Here is a 20,331-nt window from a genome sequence, read left to right as displayed (position 1 = left end):
ATGTTTTTTTTCTGTTAAAAATGTATCATGAGTTTGGGGGGGGGGGGGAGTTATGCTGATTGCTCAACCTTGACCGATGACAGCATGATATTTCAGCGTGTTGTTACTCCTGTAGGCAGAGTATTGTGTTAAAGAATATGGAGGTTTAATGATGATTCAATGTGAGTGTTTTTAATTATCACCCTCATAAGCCAGCTGCCATCGAAAATATCTCCCCACCTTCTCAAGGCAAAGTGACGTTACAATAAAGATCCCTAATTACAGCACCATGGCAACAGCCCTCGGGGGACAAGTGTCACGGGGACGAGATGAACGCAGGTGTTGCTTAAGAGACATGGGTCATTAGTGTATCAAACCACAAACTTCACGAAGCTGATCTCTCGACATGTGCTTTAACCACAGCACAGCCAACATGCACGTTTACTTCTCGTGTGGAATCTTTCATGCAAGTGTTACATAAAGCCTTCGCAAGGCACAGTGCAGTCTTGGATTTGCGTGCCAAATTTCCAGTGATCGCTAGCAAAAATCAACTAAAATGAACTAATGAAACAGACTGCATACAGCTATGACAGCATGAATAACTATAGCTGTAGATTTAGACCAGTTATGAAATTGCAGTGTGGAGAGCGTTCCACGTACTGCGACTCGCATTAGGGCTACATGTGGTTCCTGCTAAGTAGTTTGCATTATCAACACCATCTTCCCATGACTGGCCAAGCGACGTCCTCAGCACACACGCAAGTCTCCCTTCAGCGTCGGGGGAGTCAGCTCGGTTTATCTCGTCTCCGCGAGAGCACTTCTCCCTTGAGTCTGGTTGTCAAGGTGCCAATTTGTGGATTACATTTTTTTCCCCCCAGACTTATATCCTTAATAAAAACCACTTCTAATAAGAACCTGTGATAGGTTTAATAAGGATATTAAAGCTGAACATCTTCAGTGGTCTCAGGCAGCAAAGATTATCAGCCTTTTTTTCCCCACCATAGATTTAATGTTAAGACTCAAAACATTCTTTAAAAAAAAAAAAAAAATACAAATTTTAAACAAATTAATGTAAATGTTATTTACAGATATTCACACCGATGGTGACAAAAATTAATCAAAAGGTCATAAGGTTTCATTTTAGAATACATAATCGTTAGACAACAGTTAGACCAAACTTGTAATTACACCTAAACTAGCAATTCTTACATTACCATATAACAAAGTGTTTCTCGTGTTAAATTGCAAACATCCTTTTACAGTAGACTTACTTGAAACATCTAATGCTTTTAATTCCTGGAAATAAAAATTACAGCCCTAGTACAGAGAGAGAGATTTTAAAATGACCGCAGCTTCAGCATGTGGTCACGACTAAAAATGTTTAACATTGAAAACGTTTTAAACACGAGACCATTAAACGCTTAAAACGGGTTTGGCTGCATCACAAAAATAAGTCGTTATTGACACGGTTCCACAAGTTACTTTCAGTTGGGACTGAGACTGAGCTCACTGCCCCATAACTGGGACTAAAATGGACCTAGAAGTGCCCAGTTGTTCTGTATGCACTGTAAAATGTTACACATCTGTGTTTAGGCTCACAATGGAACAACAATGTCTGAACTCCAGTTTCTTGATCAGAGCAGATTCCTCTGAATTTGTACAACCAACTAAACGAGGCAGACACTGCCAAAAAACCGAAGGTGAAGACCGGCGCACTGCAGCAAGGTAAAGTGCGATCGACATGATGTAAAACGGTGACTCTCAGAGGCGAGGTGCGTTCTGAGCATGGAGACGCCCTGGGTCTCACTCTTCCTGGAAGTTTAGCACCTGGGTCGGGCATAGCGGGCGGCGCTGGGCTCACTTCAGCGGGGAATCGGCGGGCGGCCATGCCGAGAGCCTAATGAAGCGGCAGCCGACTCGGAAAGACCTAGAATTCGGGCATGTTGCAGGTGACACTAAGAGAAGGAGCCACACTGGGGGAAATGGCACTCATGCCCATGTGAATGCAGAGGAGCGCGAATGGACCCTGGCTTCTCCCAACACAAACATCTCCGGGTTCCTTCATTGAGCCATTTATCCTCCTCTCACTGACTCTGTTCCTCACGCCAATATAAATAATAAAAATGTGGTACTTTCAAGCTGTTTACCTTCTAGGAGCACAAACGCCTGCCACTTTAAAATTCAACTTTATATATAATATTTTTAAAAACAGGGCAAAAGTGTGGCTAGTGTTTCTCTAAACTACTGTAAAGATAAGACCATTTACTTAAGGAATGAGTAAGGAATGTGCGTGTCATCATAAGCATTGCTGTTTGATAGAATTAAGTAGTACATCAGTTCTGCTTGTATCTAGTGCTACGAGCTAAATGCCCAGGTTTCTGTGTTCAAAGGTTGTACATTTATACAGGGCACCAAGACTCGAAACTGGCTACTGGGCAGCCACTTCATAAAAGTTTAAGGAAACGGTTCAGCAAGGTCTCATTTCACCGCCTACATCCACCACACCATCCATCCTCTACGCCCTCGTGTCCTACTGATGCTTAAAAATTAATTACAAGTCCTTTTGGCGTCACGTCACTCGAAGGATGAATAACGGGCATCATTAACGTCTCGTTACGTCGGTCAGTTTAAAAAGCAGACAATGCGACGCACACAATGCTTTACGGCGTCTGGAAACAGATGCCAGCCTCCGCCCCACCTAGTGGAGACCTGGAGTACTGCTAGATTAACTTTCACAAAGTTAGCGTCTGAAATGCTCTTGTAACTTCCACATACTCTGACTGTACTCCCACCTGTACTCCCACCTCTGCAAATACAGACCCGACTCGGCCGGACTGGATGATTATTCCCGTAACACTACTGCCAGCAGATATGATCATTTTGGAAAATAATTCATTGCATGAGACATGAAATAGCCATCTAAGAGAGAAATTGTGCTCTTGCCCATGAGGGTTTAAGTACTGCTTTTGTGCAATTCTTAATATCTATACATGGTTCCTGAAAGAAAAAGAATCTGGGTGGAGCTTGTTAAAGAATGTGTGTGATTGGCTCATTCACATTATATCACTATGGATTACTCCTCCGATTGGTTTGACACCGATTCTCCGGAGACGGCTAGCCCCGCCCCCCCCCCCCCCCCCGCCACTAGCCTATTTGTGCTCAGCCAGCACGTCGTTGAAGATGTTGAGGAAGAGGTGCACATGGTACTCCTTGAAGATCAGAGCGGGCCGGAATCGGATGGACTTGTCACCACATCCGCCCAAGATGACCCCTGTGCATCGGAGCAGAGGGTTAGCGATGCGTCACACCACTACCGTATGATCAGTCACAGTCACATTCAAAAACATGTACACCACATCTACCCCGATAAGCCAAAACATTATGACTGCGCCCGCGTGAAGCAAAAATAATGTCTCGTAAAAACGGTGCGTGTCAAGGTCTGGGATACATTACATGGTAAGCTAACGCTCGGTGCTCGTAGTCGACACGTGGAATGCAGGCGAAATGAATGGAGATAAAATCTGAATGACTTTGACCTGACGACTGAGCCTGAGGATCTCCAATACAGCAAGACTTGTGGAGCTCCCAGTCAGTGTCTACTGAGAGGGCGGAGGAGGGAATGACCACCAGCAGCCATAACACTGGCAGGTATTATGGCTGGGCCCATTAACTCAGACTAGGTAATCCCTCTGAAGCTAAGTTGGTTTGGGCCTGGCCAGTACTTGGATGGGAGACCAACTAGAAAGGCTGGGTTGCTGCTGGAAGAGGTGCTGGTGTGGCCAGCAGGGGGAGCCCATCCTGTGGTCTCTGTGGGTCCCAATGTCTAGTGCAGTGATGGGGACACTGCGCTGTCCTTCGGCTGAGGTGTAAAAACCGGAGGTCCTGACTCTGAGATCCTTGGGCATCTTTTGATGTCCTGGCACTGTGACCCTTTTCAAATCTGCCCCCCCTAATCATCCCCTATATCTAACCAGCAAATTCTCTCCTGCCCCTTAGCTACTGTGTGGTGAGTGCTTCTATAAAGCGCTCTGGGTGTCTTGAAAAGCGCTACATAAAACCCATGTAACATCCATTCACATTGGTTGGGTTGTTGGGTTGCCAAGACCTGTTGATTTAGGATGTGACAGCTGAGCCCGACCAACAAGAGGGCTGCTGTGGCACAAATGGAAGATAATTTTGATCGTCTTGGGAGTAACGTGTCAACACAGTGGATCGATCCCTGCTGCGTACAAGGTTGTGTCGTCATATTTTGGGTCATCGGTGCTCAACTGACTCACATCAAGTGAAGATCATTATTTATTTCAGTAATTCCATTTACTCTAAATCAGAAAAATCACAATAAATCATTGAAGCTTTACATAGTTATAGGTGGTCTGCGGCTTAAGCATTGGTTTGTGGTCTGAAGGACTGAAGCAGGAAGTTCCAACGCCTACTGGTGTTAAGTAACCATCACACACCCTACGTGCGCCCAGCCACCTACCTTTGTCCCTGACCTTCTGGATGAGGCCGTCTCGCGTTTTGTCATCTCGGGCATCGATGGCACAGAAGGTGCCCAGGCCTCTGGCAGCATTGAGGAGGTGGGGGTACTGGGTCTGGATGGAAAGGGGGTGGAGAGACGAAGCCCTGTTAGATGCTCACCTGCCGAATGAGGGGCTCAGCTGGCCGGTCACTACCTGGAGCTCGATGAGGCCGCGCAGCAGGGTCGCCCCCGAGCGCGAGACCTCATCCAGCAGCCGCTCCGTCTTGATCACGTTCAGCACCGCGGATAAGAAGACGTTCTTGGAAGGGTCTCCCATCCAGGTGTTGAAGATACGGTACGGCTGTGGCAAGACATTGCAAGAATTTTAAACACAGTGTTTAAGCCCCCCCCCCCACCCCAGCACAGCAATAACAGCCCCTCCCATCTCGCTGAAAAACACCGCAGTTAATTAGACCTGGATGTGGATCGGCGCTTTGCTATTCGCCCCTATTTCAAAGGTCGAATTCCAGGACAGAAAAGATCGTATATAAACTCAGCCTTAGATGCTGAAGTACCTTATCAGGCATGAGCTCGTCTCGGAAGAAAAAGCCCCCAGTCAGCATTTTCTTGCTGAAGGAGACGACGTCCACGGGGTCGTCCAGATCCCAGTGCTCATGTGCCCAGAACTTTCCGGTAGGACCGCACCCGGTCTGGACCTCATCCACTTGGAAAGCGCAGCCATGCTGCCAAGGATCAGATTGGAAAATCCCAAAATTTTCCATTCCCTTGTCACTCACAAATTCATACAAGACTGTTTAATATTGTTATTATTCCTAGAATTCCCCCAGCACCCCACCTTGCGTGCAATATTCCTCAGCTTCTTGAAGAAGTCTGAAGAGGCGTGGTTATCTCCCCCCTCAGCCTGGATTGGCTCGACCACGATCCCCGCCACGGTCTTGCCCTTCTGCCTCCACTTCACGATGAGGTCCTCCACCTGCGGGGGGGGGGGAGCGGGGGCGGGTCAGACCTGCCTAAAGCCTCCATCTTTACCCTGTGGAGTCACTTAAAATATTCCTTAATTGAGCGAGGGAGCTGAGGAGTAGTGGCAGAGGAGGGAGTGCGTGGGAGAGAGAAAGGGCAGGGCGGACCTCCTCCAGGCAGCGCGCCTCCTCCTGGCCGTTCTCCCGCACAAACTCCTCCAGCGGGTACCGCAGCTTAGGGAAGGGGGCGATGGGCCAGTCAAAGGAGGGCACATCCAGCTTGTGGATGGCCTTGGAGTGCGTGGTGGCCAGGCAGCCTAGGGGCAGGAGAAACATTCCACTATGCACCACACTTCTAGCGAGGGATGACTTGGCTTTACCCGAGAGGGGCACTGAGCCTCTACCCAGTTCTGCATTAAACATCAAAAACAGCTGGGGGAAAAAAAAAAAAAAAAAAAAAAAAGCAGGAACGTTCCAGATATCAGCTCCTGGTCCACAACGACTTTTACAAAGCACCCCGATGCAGGTCTTCCCCAGGTTGACGTGACATCACCTACCCATAGTCCTTCCGTGGAAACCGCCCATGAAGGACAGGATGCTGAGGTCAGGGCAGCCTGGGCCCTGAGGGAGGGACCCAGAACAAAGGCGGTTGGTCCAATCAGGTTTAAACTCATCCCAAAACAAACAATCCAGTCATATTTGCAGAAACACAGAACAAACTAGAGCTGGGACACGCTCCCGCAGAGGTCGCCCGGCCGGGGCCGGCTCAATCTGGCTTGGAGGGGATGTTTTTTTTTACCTGGTTGACCATGCATGAGGTCATCTCCTCCTGTGTCGGTGTTTTGTGTCCCCGCTCCTTGTTCTGGGAATTAAAACAGACATTTTAGGATGCAGTGCATCATTACCGCAGCAACCCACACTTTCTAAAAACCGTAATGTGGACTCAGTTACTGTATACTGTTTCCGAGACCACAGATTCAAAATGGCAAATTGAGCATTTATATAGCGCTTTTCTGCTCCTACGAGTACTCAAAGTATTTTATGCCTCACATTCACACACCACATTCATACACCGGTAGCGGAGGCTGCCATGCAAGGCGCCAACCTGCTCACCGGGAGCAATTTGGGGTTCAGTGTCTTTGCTCAAGGGGTCAGGAGGAACCAGGGCTCGAACCCGCAACCCTCCAGCTGCCGAACGATAGCACTACCTCCCGGGCCACCATCATAACATCTATTCCTCACGGGCCCCGAGAAAACAACTGTTGGATCCTCTTGTTTTCTGCACACAATCAGGAATGACAAGGACAGGAACCCGCGTCTGTTCTCACGATGTTTCTGGGACTCGAGACTCACCCTGTGCCAGATAAATATGGTCTTGAAGGCGTTCTCATTGGAGCAGGAGCCACAGGACATGGTCTGCACATGTCTCATACCCCTGGGGGCCACCTTGAAGAGTAGGAAACCGTACATCACTGACCCACTAGGTGGCAGCAGAGGCAGCAGTAGTTAGAATTTGGAGCCGCGTCTGAATATTACCATCTGAAACCCCAGGAAGAGAATCTTGGCAGTAGCCCAAAGTGCAGTTAACTAAAGTCTATTTATTTTTTGATTTATTTCTATTTTAATGCCTTGAGGAATACAGCTGAGAACAGCGTCAATCTGGTTAAAATATATTCACTCCTGATAGGGCAGACAAATAAAATAAACGTGGCATCCTTGCCAGTAAACAGTCAGGGAAAGTTCAGGTTGGTAAAAAGTGGCGACAGATGAAATAAGCAGATGTGGAGCTTTTGCGCAACACTGCATGTCATGGGTCCATCGGTAAACAGTCGAGTTGAAACTCGAGCGAAACACGTTGAGGATATGAAGGTAAGTCTTCAGGACCCAGATAATCACACGGTCGCCAGCCGTCCATTTTAAAAACCACCGACAGCATATGGACTCCAGACAGCAGGAAGGTCCTGACCGCACTCACCGAAAGCAGGGTCTCGCTCAGCCTATCGGGAAAGTTCTCCGGTGGTAGGATCCCAAGGGCTGGCCGGTTCACAAACGCGCTCTGAAAAGCAATAGGGAAACAAACAAAATTTATTAACCACTCAGAGACACGCAATTGCATTTAATTTAATTGTTTTATGCAGAACCAGGTGAGGTAGGATAAGCAGTAAAACCACGTGCCGACATTGATACGCACAGATGAGGTCACACAGATATGAAACGGCTTGCGGTAAGAGCCATCATTTGGCAAAGCGGTGAGATGCATTTTACCCATAATGCCTTGAGTTCCCTCCCCCCTGCTTCCGCTTACCAGGTTGTGGGGGCTACTCATGACCTTCATGAGGGCTGGATGGTTGTATCCTGGTGACAGAGAAGACATGGCATTGGGTGCGTTCGACTTCATGCAGCCACTTACAGCGCTAACTTAAAGCAATGCATCATGGTTAGATTTTTTGTTGTCCGACTTCAGCCGGCACTGCAAAATGTCACCACGTCGCATGGTACAAAAACTCTGAATCCTTGGAATGAATGTATTTGATCTTTTTCCTGGCAGCTTTTCACACAGGGCCACTAAACAATATAGTTTTTTCCACTGCTAACAGTCAGTTTGGATCAGGAGTTGGTTATTGTAAAAGCAGTAATGTGCCTGCAGGTGATATTTGTATAGATTATCTACAGCCTTCTGGCAGTGCTGCCACTGCAGTCAGGTCTCGCACTACGAGGAGTAGAAGCTGTCCGACTGCAGTCAGTTTATACTCCACCCCCTGCAGCCACCGGCAGATCTCGCTCCACGTCACGTCAGCTGCAGACAGACCTAAGCCGAGACTTAAGACCCAAGTCGAACGCACCCATTCACTCATTAAGAGAATCACAACCGATGACCATTAACCTCTGACCTCAGACACGGTTTAACGCATCCGTTCACTGCCAATATTCAGTGCAGCAACGTATGGACCATAGTACTTAGAGTTCCTCTAGATATCAGGAGAGTAGATAATGCCCATCATCCCAAAACATAGGATAGTTACACAATGACAGACCAGATCCTGCCATTACATAAAGACCATAAAAGTCATTGTGCGCGAGGCTGTATAACTAGCGGACACTTTATCTGAGCCAGTGGAATCAGAAACCTGCCCTGTTCCACCACCGGTGACATTGTGAAGGTTATGCTCTCCACAAGTAAACAAAATCAAGCAAATTCAAATATTGGTGGTGGCGAGTCAACATCAGTACCAACAAGGGGCCAAGAGTGTCAAGACCTGTGAGACCACAAGATAGGGAGAGGCTACAGTGTGATCGAACGCTGTATACAAACAAACAGTGGCCAGGCTGCCCACCGGCTGTTCTGCCCGAATCCCGTATCACTCATCCTCCAAGCATCCGGGGGCATCTGTGACAATGCAGTTCACATGTCAGAGTTCGAGCAGAATCGCATGGCTTGCATCGCGCCGTAAAAAACATCCCCGACACTTCCTGACTCTGTGGCATGGTGACGTCAGGACAACCAAGTGCTGAGAAACACTTCCAAGCCCGACACTGACTCTCCGCATCACATGATCACATGTAATCCCCTCTCACTGAATTAGTCGGTACGAAAACAGACATTTCGCACAACCTTGTCACACTATGTCCCTGCACCAGTGCACTTCCCCGACCCTGTTGTGCTGCAGGCAAGCGATCTTTAATAGGTGCATGCATGTCCGGCTTTAGGTCTGAGCACGCGAGTGCTTTGCATTTTATGAAACACACACACACACACACACGTGCGTTCTGGATCTCCCCCCCGAGAAACTCCTTGAGCCGGCACCTCATGGACGCCCAGGTGATTTATCACTGCGTAATTACATCACACACACATCCTCCCTCCGCGGACAAGCTTCATCCAAGCCCCGGGGCCACTGCGTCAAATAGCAATTCCCAGTGCTCAGCTACACTCCCCAGGGAAGGTCAAAAAGGGCCACCCCCACTTTGCATTTGTAAACCTTTAAGCAAGGACGAGTCAGCAAGACAATGAGTATGATGTCACAGAGAGGGGGGGGGGGGAGCTCATGATCTGGCTCACTGCTGCTCACAGGCCTGTGAGTCAAAACAGCTTGGAATCTCACAGAAATACATTTGCTCTACTTTCAGTATCTATTCATCAACCTCTGCCAACACCCCCCCCCCCCCCCCCCCGCCTCAGTATTTTTAGAAGGTTTATTATCCAACTTCCGCGTCTAAACATGGAGTTTATTTACAAGGCACGCTTTCTAAATTGATCGGGTTACCGTTAGCGATGGGGTGGAGGAGGGTGCCGCGAGCCGTGCCGGGTGTAACACTCACCGATGGGGATGGAGGAGATCTGGGTGTACAGGTCCAGCATGCGGTTGCCGTCCACATCCACCAGATAGTTACCCCTGCTCTCCTCATAGTTGCAGAAGAAGTGGACGGCGCCCACATTCTGCAGGAAGACATGGACACCCTGAACGTCCGCTTTACTTCTGGGAAGACGATCCATTATTACTGAAAGTGTCCAGTTTCAAGGTCATGTTTCAACATACTGGAATACTGGGCTGTACTCCCACACGGAGGGCCACGCCGTGCCGGATCGGGCTATACTCCCACACGGAGGGCTACGCCGTGCCGGATCGGGCTATACTCCCACACGGAGGGCCAAGCCGTCCCGGATCGGGCTATACTCCCACACGGAGGGCCACGCCGTCCCGGATCGGGCTATACTCCCACACGGAGGGCCACGCCGTGCCGGATCGGGCTATACTCCCACACGGAGGGCCACGCCGTCCCGGATCGGGCTATACTCCCACACGGAGGGCCACGCCGTCCCGGATCGGGCTATACTCCCACACGGAGGGCCACGCCGTCCCGGATCGGGCTATACTCCCACACGGAGGGCCACGCCGTCCCGGATCGGGCTATACTCCCACACGGAGGGCCACGCCGTCCCGGATCGGGCTATACTCCCACACGGAGGGCCACGCCGTCCCGGATCGGGCTATACTCCCACACGGAGGGCTACGCCGTGCCGGATCGGGCTATACTCCCACACGGAGGGCTACGCCGTGCCGGATCGGGCTATACTCCCACACGGAGAGCTACGCCGTGCCGGATCGGGCTATACTCCCATATGGTGTCGTGTAAACCATAAGCTTGCATCGGTGCTTCAGTCATGCGTGTTGGGAGACACCTTGTCCTCCACAAGACACTGGCAAACTATGAACAGCAACACCTATAGGGACAAATACGCTTCCTCCTGCCCAGCCCGGAACATTCCGCCGTGGTCCACAAATGATCACACTGCTAGACGACGTGTCCTCATTCAGTAACCCACTTCTCTCCTGGCTCAGCTCCCACAGACCGTAGGACCCTCAAGCACTCCAAGACACTGCGCCTGTGCGTTAAGCCCTGGCGAGACAGAGCATTTGATCTACATAAACACGGGACGGGAATCAGCCGAGAGAGACCCGAAGCCCACGGCCAAAGAGAGGCGAAGGGCTGAGTGCTTCTCGCTCTGTGCATCTCCTCCTCTGGGGTCCTATGAAATGTCACGACAGGCTCAGTGTGACCCGGTCCTTCTGCAGCAATAATCCAGCCCGAGACGGCAAACTGCCAGGTCACATCATGCTTAAGGTCAGCCAACGGGCAGATTCTGAAACCCGCCGACTCACCCTCAGCAGGGGACCATTTCCATGAGGCGAGACAACTTGCACGACGACCTACAAGCATAAAGGTATCTAACCCACTTGCTCTCTGACGAGACTAGAGTTGCGTTCCAATCGCAATAAGAAACGCTGGCTGAAGGAGTCCTTTGCAAATAGGATCCATCAGGTCAAGCAGATGCATGCCAGCTACCTATATAATCCTACAAAGATCTTTTATTTAAAGAGGAATTTTGTGTGTAATGTTACTGCACATTCATTGGGGGGGGGGTCCCTAAAAGCCCCCATCTCCAGAGTGACATCCATTCGAAGAACAGCAGGTCCATTCTAGGTCGCCTAGAGCACAAAGATGGGATGCCGGTGCATCACTAGTCATGTATCCCACCCTACGGGAAACTTAGAGAAACCTAACTGCACATCTCAACTGTGCACGGAAACTAGCATGTCGTGGGAAGAACACGCAAACCCTCCCCCTGCACAAAGAGGGACGTGGGATTCGAACCTGCTGCTGTGAGGCAACAGCATTAGCCAGGGAGTAAACTTTCCTTAAGAACGAAGTGTCGCTTTCAGGCGAACAGTTGAAGGCAGCGTGGCGATAACGGACGATCGGTTTTCCCCTGCCGGTTCTCACCTGAATCTCCCCCAACTGCCTCATCAGCTCCTGCAAGCAAAGCAAGACAACAGAAGATCCCCTTTAGTTATTTGAACTCTTGGTGTTCCGACTGTTCGGCGACTAACATCCTGAAGGACGGACAAACGCAACCTGCTGCTGTATAATGCAATTTTATTTATATAGCGCATTATCACAACGTTACATTGTCTCAATGCGCTTTACATTTCTGCCACGTAAAGACCCCCCAGTGAGTAAGCCAAAGGCAACAGTGGCAAGGAAAAACTCCCTAAGAGGAAGAAACCTTGGGAGGAACCAGACCCAAAGGGGGGGCCCCATCCTCCAGGGGCCGGCAGAAGAGTCAAACAAAACAAGATTATATAATTTAAGCTAATACAGGGGTTGAAATTTCAGTCTCGATGCAGGGGCAGACCGGTGCAGGCACGGGGTGCTTAATGCATGATGGCAAGATCAACAGTGGCACAGCAGCAGGGGAGGAAGGAGAGGCATCCATGAGCCAAGGGCAGGCAGGCTGGAGGGTAGTTGCCGGAAGTGGAGGTAGTGGTCTTGCAGGCAGCAGAAGCATAAATTCCTCGATGTAAAATAAAAGTGTAAAAAAAATAAAATAAATAAATTTGCAAAACGTCGAGGTCGGAATCCTGCTGCTGATGATCTCATCATCTAACAGAATTTTAAACCTTTCGGCGGATCCTTAAGTAACCTTTGAAGGACCCTTTCCAGACAGGGAACCTAAAGAGGCCGTTACTCTAACGTAATATCTACTCGACGGCGGTTTCAAATCGCAGCCCCAGCCACTCCACATCCATCACTGCCCTGCATCTACGCTGCACATCAGTGATGTTATAATCATCATCAAAAACTGACAAATAAGGCGCAGCGAGAAAATGCGTTTAAAATAAGCTCTTGCGGCGCTGAAATAACCCCATAACTCACATTACCTGTCTGCTTGAGAAAAGCAGCAGTACAACCTCGTAACCATAAATTGGGGGGGGGGAGGGGGGGGCAACACACTGTGACAAATGTGACATTCAAAGCACGAGAGGCATCAGGAAGTCGGGGAAATGTGCAGGGAGCCAGTGAGGAATGTGACCATCCAGGGGCGTCTGTTCACTGCTGACCTTGGACCTGGGTCCGGGCACCTCGCTTTTCATGGAAGGGCCGTCATATTCAGACTCATCCAGAGTCTTGGCTGCAGTCTTGCTCACGTGCCGGTACCCTGCAGATATTTAGAAAATGAGAGACTAACAAGTTATTATTTTATTTAAAATAGAAACTGTAATAAAAGATCGAATCGTCATAGAATTAGATACACATCTCTTTAGTTAATGGTCACATCCATAAACAGGAAATTTCTAACCATTAACTATCACGGTACCCAGACTTATCTACTGTTACTACACTATTGACGAAGGGAAGTTTCAGAACAAATACGCTGGTATTTTTCTATACAAATATACAGCAGTTGCATTATTTGTCAACATGCTACATCTGAACATGACGACGGCCAACAAGAACTAATAGAAAAAAAAAATGCAGGAAAACCAGTATTTCCACACTAGGTGGTTTGGAAGCCTCGCCCTGGACGGGACTGGAGCGTGAGGATCGCATGCATCTACTGGGTTACGTCTCCAGAAGAGCTGACAAAAAAAGAAATTGGGATTCGCAGCTGCAGGGCACGAAACCAGGCAGAGTCGCTGCCGCTTCCAGAATCGTCCGTCTTTCCTTTACAAACCGACATATTACGTCACAGCGGGCATCATGAAGAAGACGACAAAACTCGCCACGTTTACGGGGCAAGATCGGCACGGCTGACTGGATCAAACTGGAATCTGTCGATCATTCATTTCCCCAGTGCTGTCAAACCTTTGTACTACTGGAAAGGACTGGGGGGTGGGGGCATGCTGTCCACCAGGCAATAAAATGCAAATTTACCACCAGTTCATTCTACACTTTAAACGTAGGAGGTCAAATTTCACTTTAAAAAAAAAATTGTCCTTTAAACTTAACGGCACTTTAAGAATAAACAGCGGAAAATCACAGGTTACAGGTCAACGACAGCAGCTAAACCCTGGGGGGCCTTGCAAACGCGTGGATCTGTGCCCCTCCCCCACCCCCATCACAGAGGACGGACCGCGTGGGACAGCACCGCGGACTCACCCGGGCCAGACAGACGCAGGCTCTGGCACAGGGGCCGTGTTAGGTGGCGGCTGAAGAGGCTACAGGCCATGCTTGCGTGCCAGGGAGCGGGATGGGGTCAGGCCTCAGCAGCTGTGGGGAGATGGGGGTGAACCAAGGTTAGGGAGCAAGGACAGGGACCAGTAGGGCATGGGATCAAGTCCCAGTAATCACAGGTCTAATAAGATTGAAAAATAATGGAACTGCTCGACTGGCAGGCTGCAGAAATGAGCAGAGATAATAAAAACTATTCAGTAACACAACAGCCCTGTCTTTTATAGTCTCATATTTACTGTAATGCTTGCATTTTTTTTCATAAGATAGTCCAGAAAGCTAATGAATAGTGACAGGATATGAGAACGTTTAAACCCAGTGACACGGCTCCTGATACTCCAGTAAGACCCCCTCACTCACAGAGCCGACATCTGCCCGGCGACCTCAAACGGAGATCAGAACAGACGGAATGTTTCCAAAAAGTTGTGGTCATTGAAATGACAGGCAACCCTACATGGGACAATGGCGGGTTTTGGAATCGGCTCGCAGATGGAGCAGCTCTGTCGGGGGAAGGTTTATACATCCCGTTCGTTCTGCTGATGCTCCCCCGCAGTCCCCAACCTTACTGGCAGTTTAAGGTCTGCTGGTAGCTGGAGCAGAAAAGCGACAGCGGCCCACCAAGGCCACTGCGTTAAGCCAGGACACGAGGCGAGTGCAGTCTGGAACCGCTGCTGTCCAATGAGAGGAGCCGCAGAGGGGTGTGGGAGGGCTTTATGAGATTGGCCAATCAGAGGGCCCCTCTATCTCAAAACGGCCAGGAGCTGTCGGATGAGTCCCATCAACGTGAATGTCCTGGTTACAGCTAGCAGGATAGCTGGCACCGGCCCAAAGACCATCCAGAGCGCTTAGGCTGACTCGCCCTTTGCTCAGATACGGCATCTGCTAGTGGCCTTAACAGGAGATGAGGGTTATTTTAGAGCCAAGTATGCAGTGTGCTCAGTCTCAGCCACACACACACACACACACACACACACACACACACACACACACACACACACACCTCCAGCTAGCCACCATATGCAGCCCTTAATGCTGATGGTGCATCACGGTGCCTTAGACTGGGACGTCAGAATGCATCGCTCACTTCTGTGAGCATAAGGGGGGGGGGGGGGCTTTCCGGTTTGCACTGGATCGGAGGGGGGGGTGGGGGGGGCGCTGCTTATGTAACCTGGTGGGGCAGAGCAAGACAATTCCAGGCATCTTCCACAGAAATCAGTGCAGTGACTCCTAACTGGATTGCACTGGTTTACGAAAAATAAATATAGACCCATTACACAACCAGACTAAACCACCCCCCCCCCGATGCATCCAAAAAAATTAGTTATAATGGCTGACCAGTATGCAGTCCCGAATATACGTAAATATAATTTTAAAAAATCTATAATAAATAAACAAATACATCAAAAGCCAGACAGGAACCATGGAATATCAGGCAATATAAGAGTTTTGAAAACATATATAGCAGGGAAATATGAACAAAGACTCATTCTAAAGGTGATGTTTTTGATGCACCTCAAGCCAGCAGGTCTTTTCCCACCCAAGAGGAAACGGGTGAGGATCTCGCTAAATGAAATTAACGCTGAGCGCATTTAGGGACATCTACTCTAGTGTAGCTACTTGTTATTCATCGGGGGCTGCTGCCTTGGCCTGGCACTAGGGGGGGGGGGACATTTAACCGGGGAAAACGGCCTACTGGAGAATATTGCACAAGGACTGGGGAGGGGAGTATTGTTGTTTCAAATGACGCTAGTCAAACCACAAACCTACATGCACAGAATTGAAAACTAACTTCTTTCATGTAAAACGTAGACTGATCAAAGATGATGAAAGCGATTCTGTAACTAAGAAGCTCTGTGCCTTTTATAGTCTGGCACTTATTTTCTGTAATGCTTGCAGTTTCCTTCAGGATCAATAAAGTTTCTCTCTTATCGACTTGTAGCTGTAAACTTGTACATGGAAAAGGGTTTTCGATGCACGAGTACACAAATCAGCGACCCGGTCATGTGGAAAAGCCGCCCCCCCACCCCCCCCCCCTGCCGGAGGATGCCGGTGTCCAAGGTCCTGTATGCTGGCTGCCCGTGATCTGAAGCCAAAGCGACGAGCTACATCACTAGCGCCACCCGCAAGGCCCCTTTTCGGCGGGAAAAGGCCGAACCCATTTCCAAAGACTATCACAACAAGCGGAGGACATTTCGTCCACATGGTTTATCTACTGACCAACAACTGTGGCAGACAACGGTCAGCAGCCAGATAGCTGTCGTCGGACCCCAGTCAACACACCTTCAGGGGGTTAACTTACCACTAACGAGAGGCTTGCTGACTGGTCGTCATAGCAACAGAAGAGGCTTTTAAATGGACTACGGGGAGCAGAAGTAGCATTGAGGGGTTATAGAGAGAGTTTGGCTCTATCCGTTCCTGCACAGGGCAGCCCATGGTTGTCAGGGCAACTAAAAACAAACAAACAAAAAGACGCTGACCTTTCAAAGGTACGGGCCCATCAGCAACAGCGAGCTTTTAAGCTAAACCTGAAGCTACCTGCGCTACCCATGTGCCATAACACAAGCAGAATGGCGTAAAGAAACAAACAAAAAAAAAAGTATATTATGTGTGGTCAAAACCCAAAACCTTCTAAGCATGTCGGGACTCTGGTACGGCTCCTCAGGCACTCATGGGCGAAGAGGGTGGGATCCACCCGACCCGCATTCAGGGTTCGGCTTAATCCCATGGCGGGGCCTCCTTCACCGCGGGGAAGGAACCACCGTGAGACGGCCACACCCTCCACCCCCACCATTCCTCCATACGTCCCTACAACCAAGGCCTGGGCTTGAGTTCGCGAAAGCAATTCACAGAGGGTGTAAATATTTTAATAAAAACAGATGGCAAAGACCCCCCACCCCCCACCCTGCGGTTCCCATTGGTGTGGGAGACCAGTGATGAATCACGACACCTTTCCATCGTAGGCAGGAAAACGACGACTAAACACAACACAGGCACTTAGAGGGCATTTCAGGGTCAGCGAGTCTGGTTATCGGTATTGGTTAAACAGCGAGGAACCGAATCAATTTTTAACAAAGCATCAGTCTAAGAAACGACACTGTTTAATGTACTTATGCTGTACTTAGACTTGTAGAATAGTAACAATGCAAAAGTATGAAATGTGCCATTTTATATACACCTGCAGAATATCTTTTCCCCCTCCATAAACTCCACCAGGTAACCGCAGTCGTAATGTGCGATTTTAGCCCATTATCGGTATTAATATTTGCTTCAGCTCACTTCGGAAAGACCGGACATCCCCAGACCTGCGTATGGCACTTCAGCCAATACCTGGTGTCTTTGCACCTTTACGCCTGAGTCACTCCTGAGTCACTATGGAGATAATCGGTGCAGAACAATCACAGGTCACATAGCCATCCTCCCACCCCCAACTCAATACCGAAGCCCGTTGCCTGCATTCGTTCCACTGGATTGGAAAAACGTTATTGAGCATATCAATTAAAATCAGTACTGGAACGCCGCTATTTCATAGGATTTCAATGTGAGTAGTGTACGTAGGTGGCGAATGTTTAAACTGCATCCACTTCACCTACTAAATTTACCTTTTTTAAAATAAACAAACAAAAATAATAATTTAAAAAAAGTTTACAGCCCAAAGGATTTAGTAGGTGACCCACTTGGTGGATCCACCCGGCACATTAATCAGCAGTGATTCCAGCATCATCAGTCTGCTTCAGTGGCTAGATTTCCTTATTAACTGTGTCATACATAATTAATAATTGCAGACCGAAATTTAGTTCATCGTGGAGCCAGGATGTCATTATTTAAAGAAGACTCAAATCGACTACGGAAAATGTCACCAGGCTTTTGCGCAATTCATTGTCTCCTGACTCTCCATCGCTTCTTTAACTCCTTAATCGCTGCCATCTTGGTTTTGCCCGTATAACTTCCGATTCCGCGGACCGACTTAACATGCAAAAGACACGCTGTACTTCCGCGAAATGCAAACTCTTTCCCAACATGACTAAGATCTCTGATAAAAGCTCCGGCACCCACGCACAGCACCGGGGACTCGGGGCTGATCCCCAAGCCAGCCGGCACCTCCAACCCGCTCCGATGTGCCCCGATCCCGCAACGTCGACGCGTCTCTCCTTATAAACATCTGCAATTACACTCTCCGCTATAACTCAAACCCGATGACGAACCAACATGAGTATTTTAATATAAAACAAATTCAGCATCATAACAGTCTAGGCAGAACCATGCACATCACAGCATTGAATTAAAAACATTGAAATCCCAAAGCATCGGCGTAGCAGCCGCAGTATCTCACGGCTCAGACCCACCAGGATCCTCAGACTCCCTGAGCGGCGCAGCGCTGCACGGCGGACGCCAGCAAGAAGCAACCGGTTCCGACTGGATCGATCTAGCCGGATGTGCACCGTAAACGACACACTGCAGCTGTCACCCTCCCACCGCGGACCCATGGCCCCGCCGGCGTGCCCGGGTTAGACAAAGTAAAACGACAGAAGTTAACTTAAGATGGCTTGCAAGTGTGATGCCAAGACGTAGCCTGGATGCGCAGGTGCAGCACATTACAGCAGCGCCGACAACCTGCTTGGAAAACTGCGACGGCATGCAATGTTCATCAGCGCTCGCACGTCTTTATAAGCTTGATTAGGAGTGCGGGCACCTGTCAAGCGCATACCGGCCCGCAGGAGGTGGGAGGCGGTGGCGGGTCTTTGTGCGGTGGGACTTACCGGGCAGCGCGGGGCAGGAAACCGCGCGAATCTCAGCGGCGAGCAGCACCGGGCATCCGGCTGCTTGCAAGGAGGCGGCTGTCTACAAAAACATCTATAGAATTTTTGGCTTCGGTCCTGTGAAGGGAGGGGGTCTCTGATCCGGGAGGGGTGGGGATGGAAAGGGGAGAGCCTCCGGCAGCCAATGGGGAGGCGGAGAAAGCAAGACGGGGAAGCCGACTCCCCCGGGCCGGGCTACGCGCAGGGTCTCACTTGTCATCTTATGCAACCCAGAGCCGGCGATTGCAAACTCGACTGGACGAGAAAACAACAAAGATTAGTTTAATTAGATGATTGAATTAGCTTTATACCAGACTGAGCTAGTTTTCGGTCACGCTGCAAAAACATATGCCGCATCTTATTTAAAAAAATAATAAATAAAAAAAGAATTGCATCCGGTCAGCATTAGCCCTTAAATGTCACACGTCCTTTCCAGTTGCTACAGAAACATGGAAACTACTTAATACTTAATTACTAGTAATTAGCTAGGTTAAAAGCTTGGTTTTATAACAGGCTACTTGGTTGGATCAAGTTTTGGATCAAGCCTTTGTGCGTCCTGTTAATACTGTAACTTTGTTTATATTGGCAAGCAATACCTCGTGGCTGTAGTGAATCTGGAAAGGTGTCATTAAATTATGTTGGAATTTCGTAATGTATTTGAGATTTAAGACCCCATTTTGTTGATTGTTGTGCGGGAGGCAGCGCTCGGAAACTCGGGGCAACGTTTTACTGACACGGCAATGATGTTTTACTAAAGAGAAAGCGACCCCCCATCATCGATCGCATTATTGAAAAGAACAAGACGCCTTTCAGCAATTTATCTTCTGGAAACACAGCCTTTGTGCGTCGTGCGGTAACGTGGACCCCGATGCACGCCATTTTGCGAGCTTGAAAACTAATTCATCATTTGAACCCTTAGAGTAAACTGTGCGAGGCGTCCAGTTAAAAAAACAAAGACCCCCCCCAGCCCACGAACGTCGGCATCCAGCACAGATGGGTGACAGTAAGGCAGCATGTCGCGCATATATAAATTTGATCCCCGTGACGACGCTGCTCGATTACTGGACCTTAACATCAGACTAAACCTCATGTCCTGCGAAATGAAGTGTAAAATAACAGGGTTCTGGTGGTGTATTTGGTTACATGAAAAGGGTATTCTGTGAAAGGGGCTCTGTGGCACTCCTAACTTCGCACGTTACGCAAGATTTATAGGTGCTGCTCATGGATCAGGACGCACCTAGTAAAATTCTTATTTTATAAAGTCTGTATAGGTATTTCCGATGTGATGCCGCGTGCTTTCCCCCCTGTTAATCAAATTGTGAAAACAGGATCCATGAGGGTCATAAAATGGACGGTCTGTCATCCGAAATGCTTTCTAGTATTAACCCTTAGATAGATTTTCACTCAGCAATAAAACTTTAACCCCCGCAATCACAAAAAGCTAAACATTATATACAATACGGTATATTACGCTATATTATGTAGCTATACATACGTTATATTAGATATGTATATATAGACAGAGTACTAGTCAAAAGTCTGGACACACATACTGAAATCTTTTTTTTCCCGATTATCTGACCCCCCCCATCCCCCAACCTGG

General features: G+C 48.9%; 1 protein-coding gene across 5 annotated transcripts; it reads right to left on the bottom strand.

Moving 5' to 3' along the window:
* Positions 1 to 33: 33 nt before the first annotated feature.
* On the bottom strand, positions 34 to 18,954 carry abat (4-aminobutyrate aminotransferase). 5 transcript variants are annotated; one of them, XM_048992142.1, is made up of 17 exons: positions 18,276 to 18,580; positions 14,499 to 14,822; positions 13,861 to 13,971; positions 12,822 to 12,919; positions 11,704 to 11,733; positions 9,739 to 9,856; positions 7,724 to 7,773; positions 7,394 to 7,474; positions 6,772 to 6,864; positions 6,218 to 6,280; positions 5,976 to 6,039; positions 5,587 to 5,735; positions 5,295 to 5,432; positions 5,014 to 5,181; positions 4,653 to 4,799; positions 4,460 to 4,571; positions 34 to 3,250 (listed from the first exon to the last, which is right to left on the bottom strand). In XM_048992142.1, exons 3-17 carry the CDS (start codon positions 13,928 to 13,930, stop codon positions 3,129 to 3,131), a joined length of 1,503 nt encoding a protein of 500 aa, XP_048848099.1. In that variant the 5' UTR covers positions 13,931 to 13,971; positions 14,499 to 14,822; positions 18,276 to 18,580; the 3' UTR covers positions 34 to 3,128. The 5 variants fall into 5 exon arrangements, with proteins under 5 accessions (XP_048848099.1, XP_048848096.1, XP_048848098.1 ...); XM_048992139.1 differs by lacking the exons at positions 14,499 to 14,822; positions 18,276 to 18,580 and adding an exon at positions 18,690 to 18,954; XM_048992141.1 differs by lacking the exon at positions 14,499 to 14,822.
* Between the last annotated feature and the right edge of the window lie 1,377 nt (positions 18,955 to 20,331).

This window comes from Brienomyrus brachyistius, chromosome 22 (assembly GCF_023856365.1).
Source record: "Brienomyrus brachyistius isolate T26 chromosome 22, BBRACH_0.4, whole genome shotgun sequence".
NCBI lineage: Eukaryota > Metazoa > Chordata > Actinopteri > Osteoglossiformes > Mormyridae > Brienomyrus > Brienomyrus brachyistius.
Note: the sequence above shows the minus strand (reverse complement) of the source record. Positions and strands in the feature narration are given on the sequence as shown.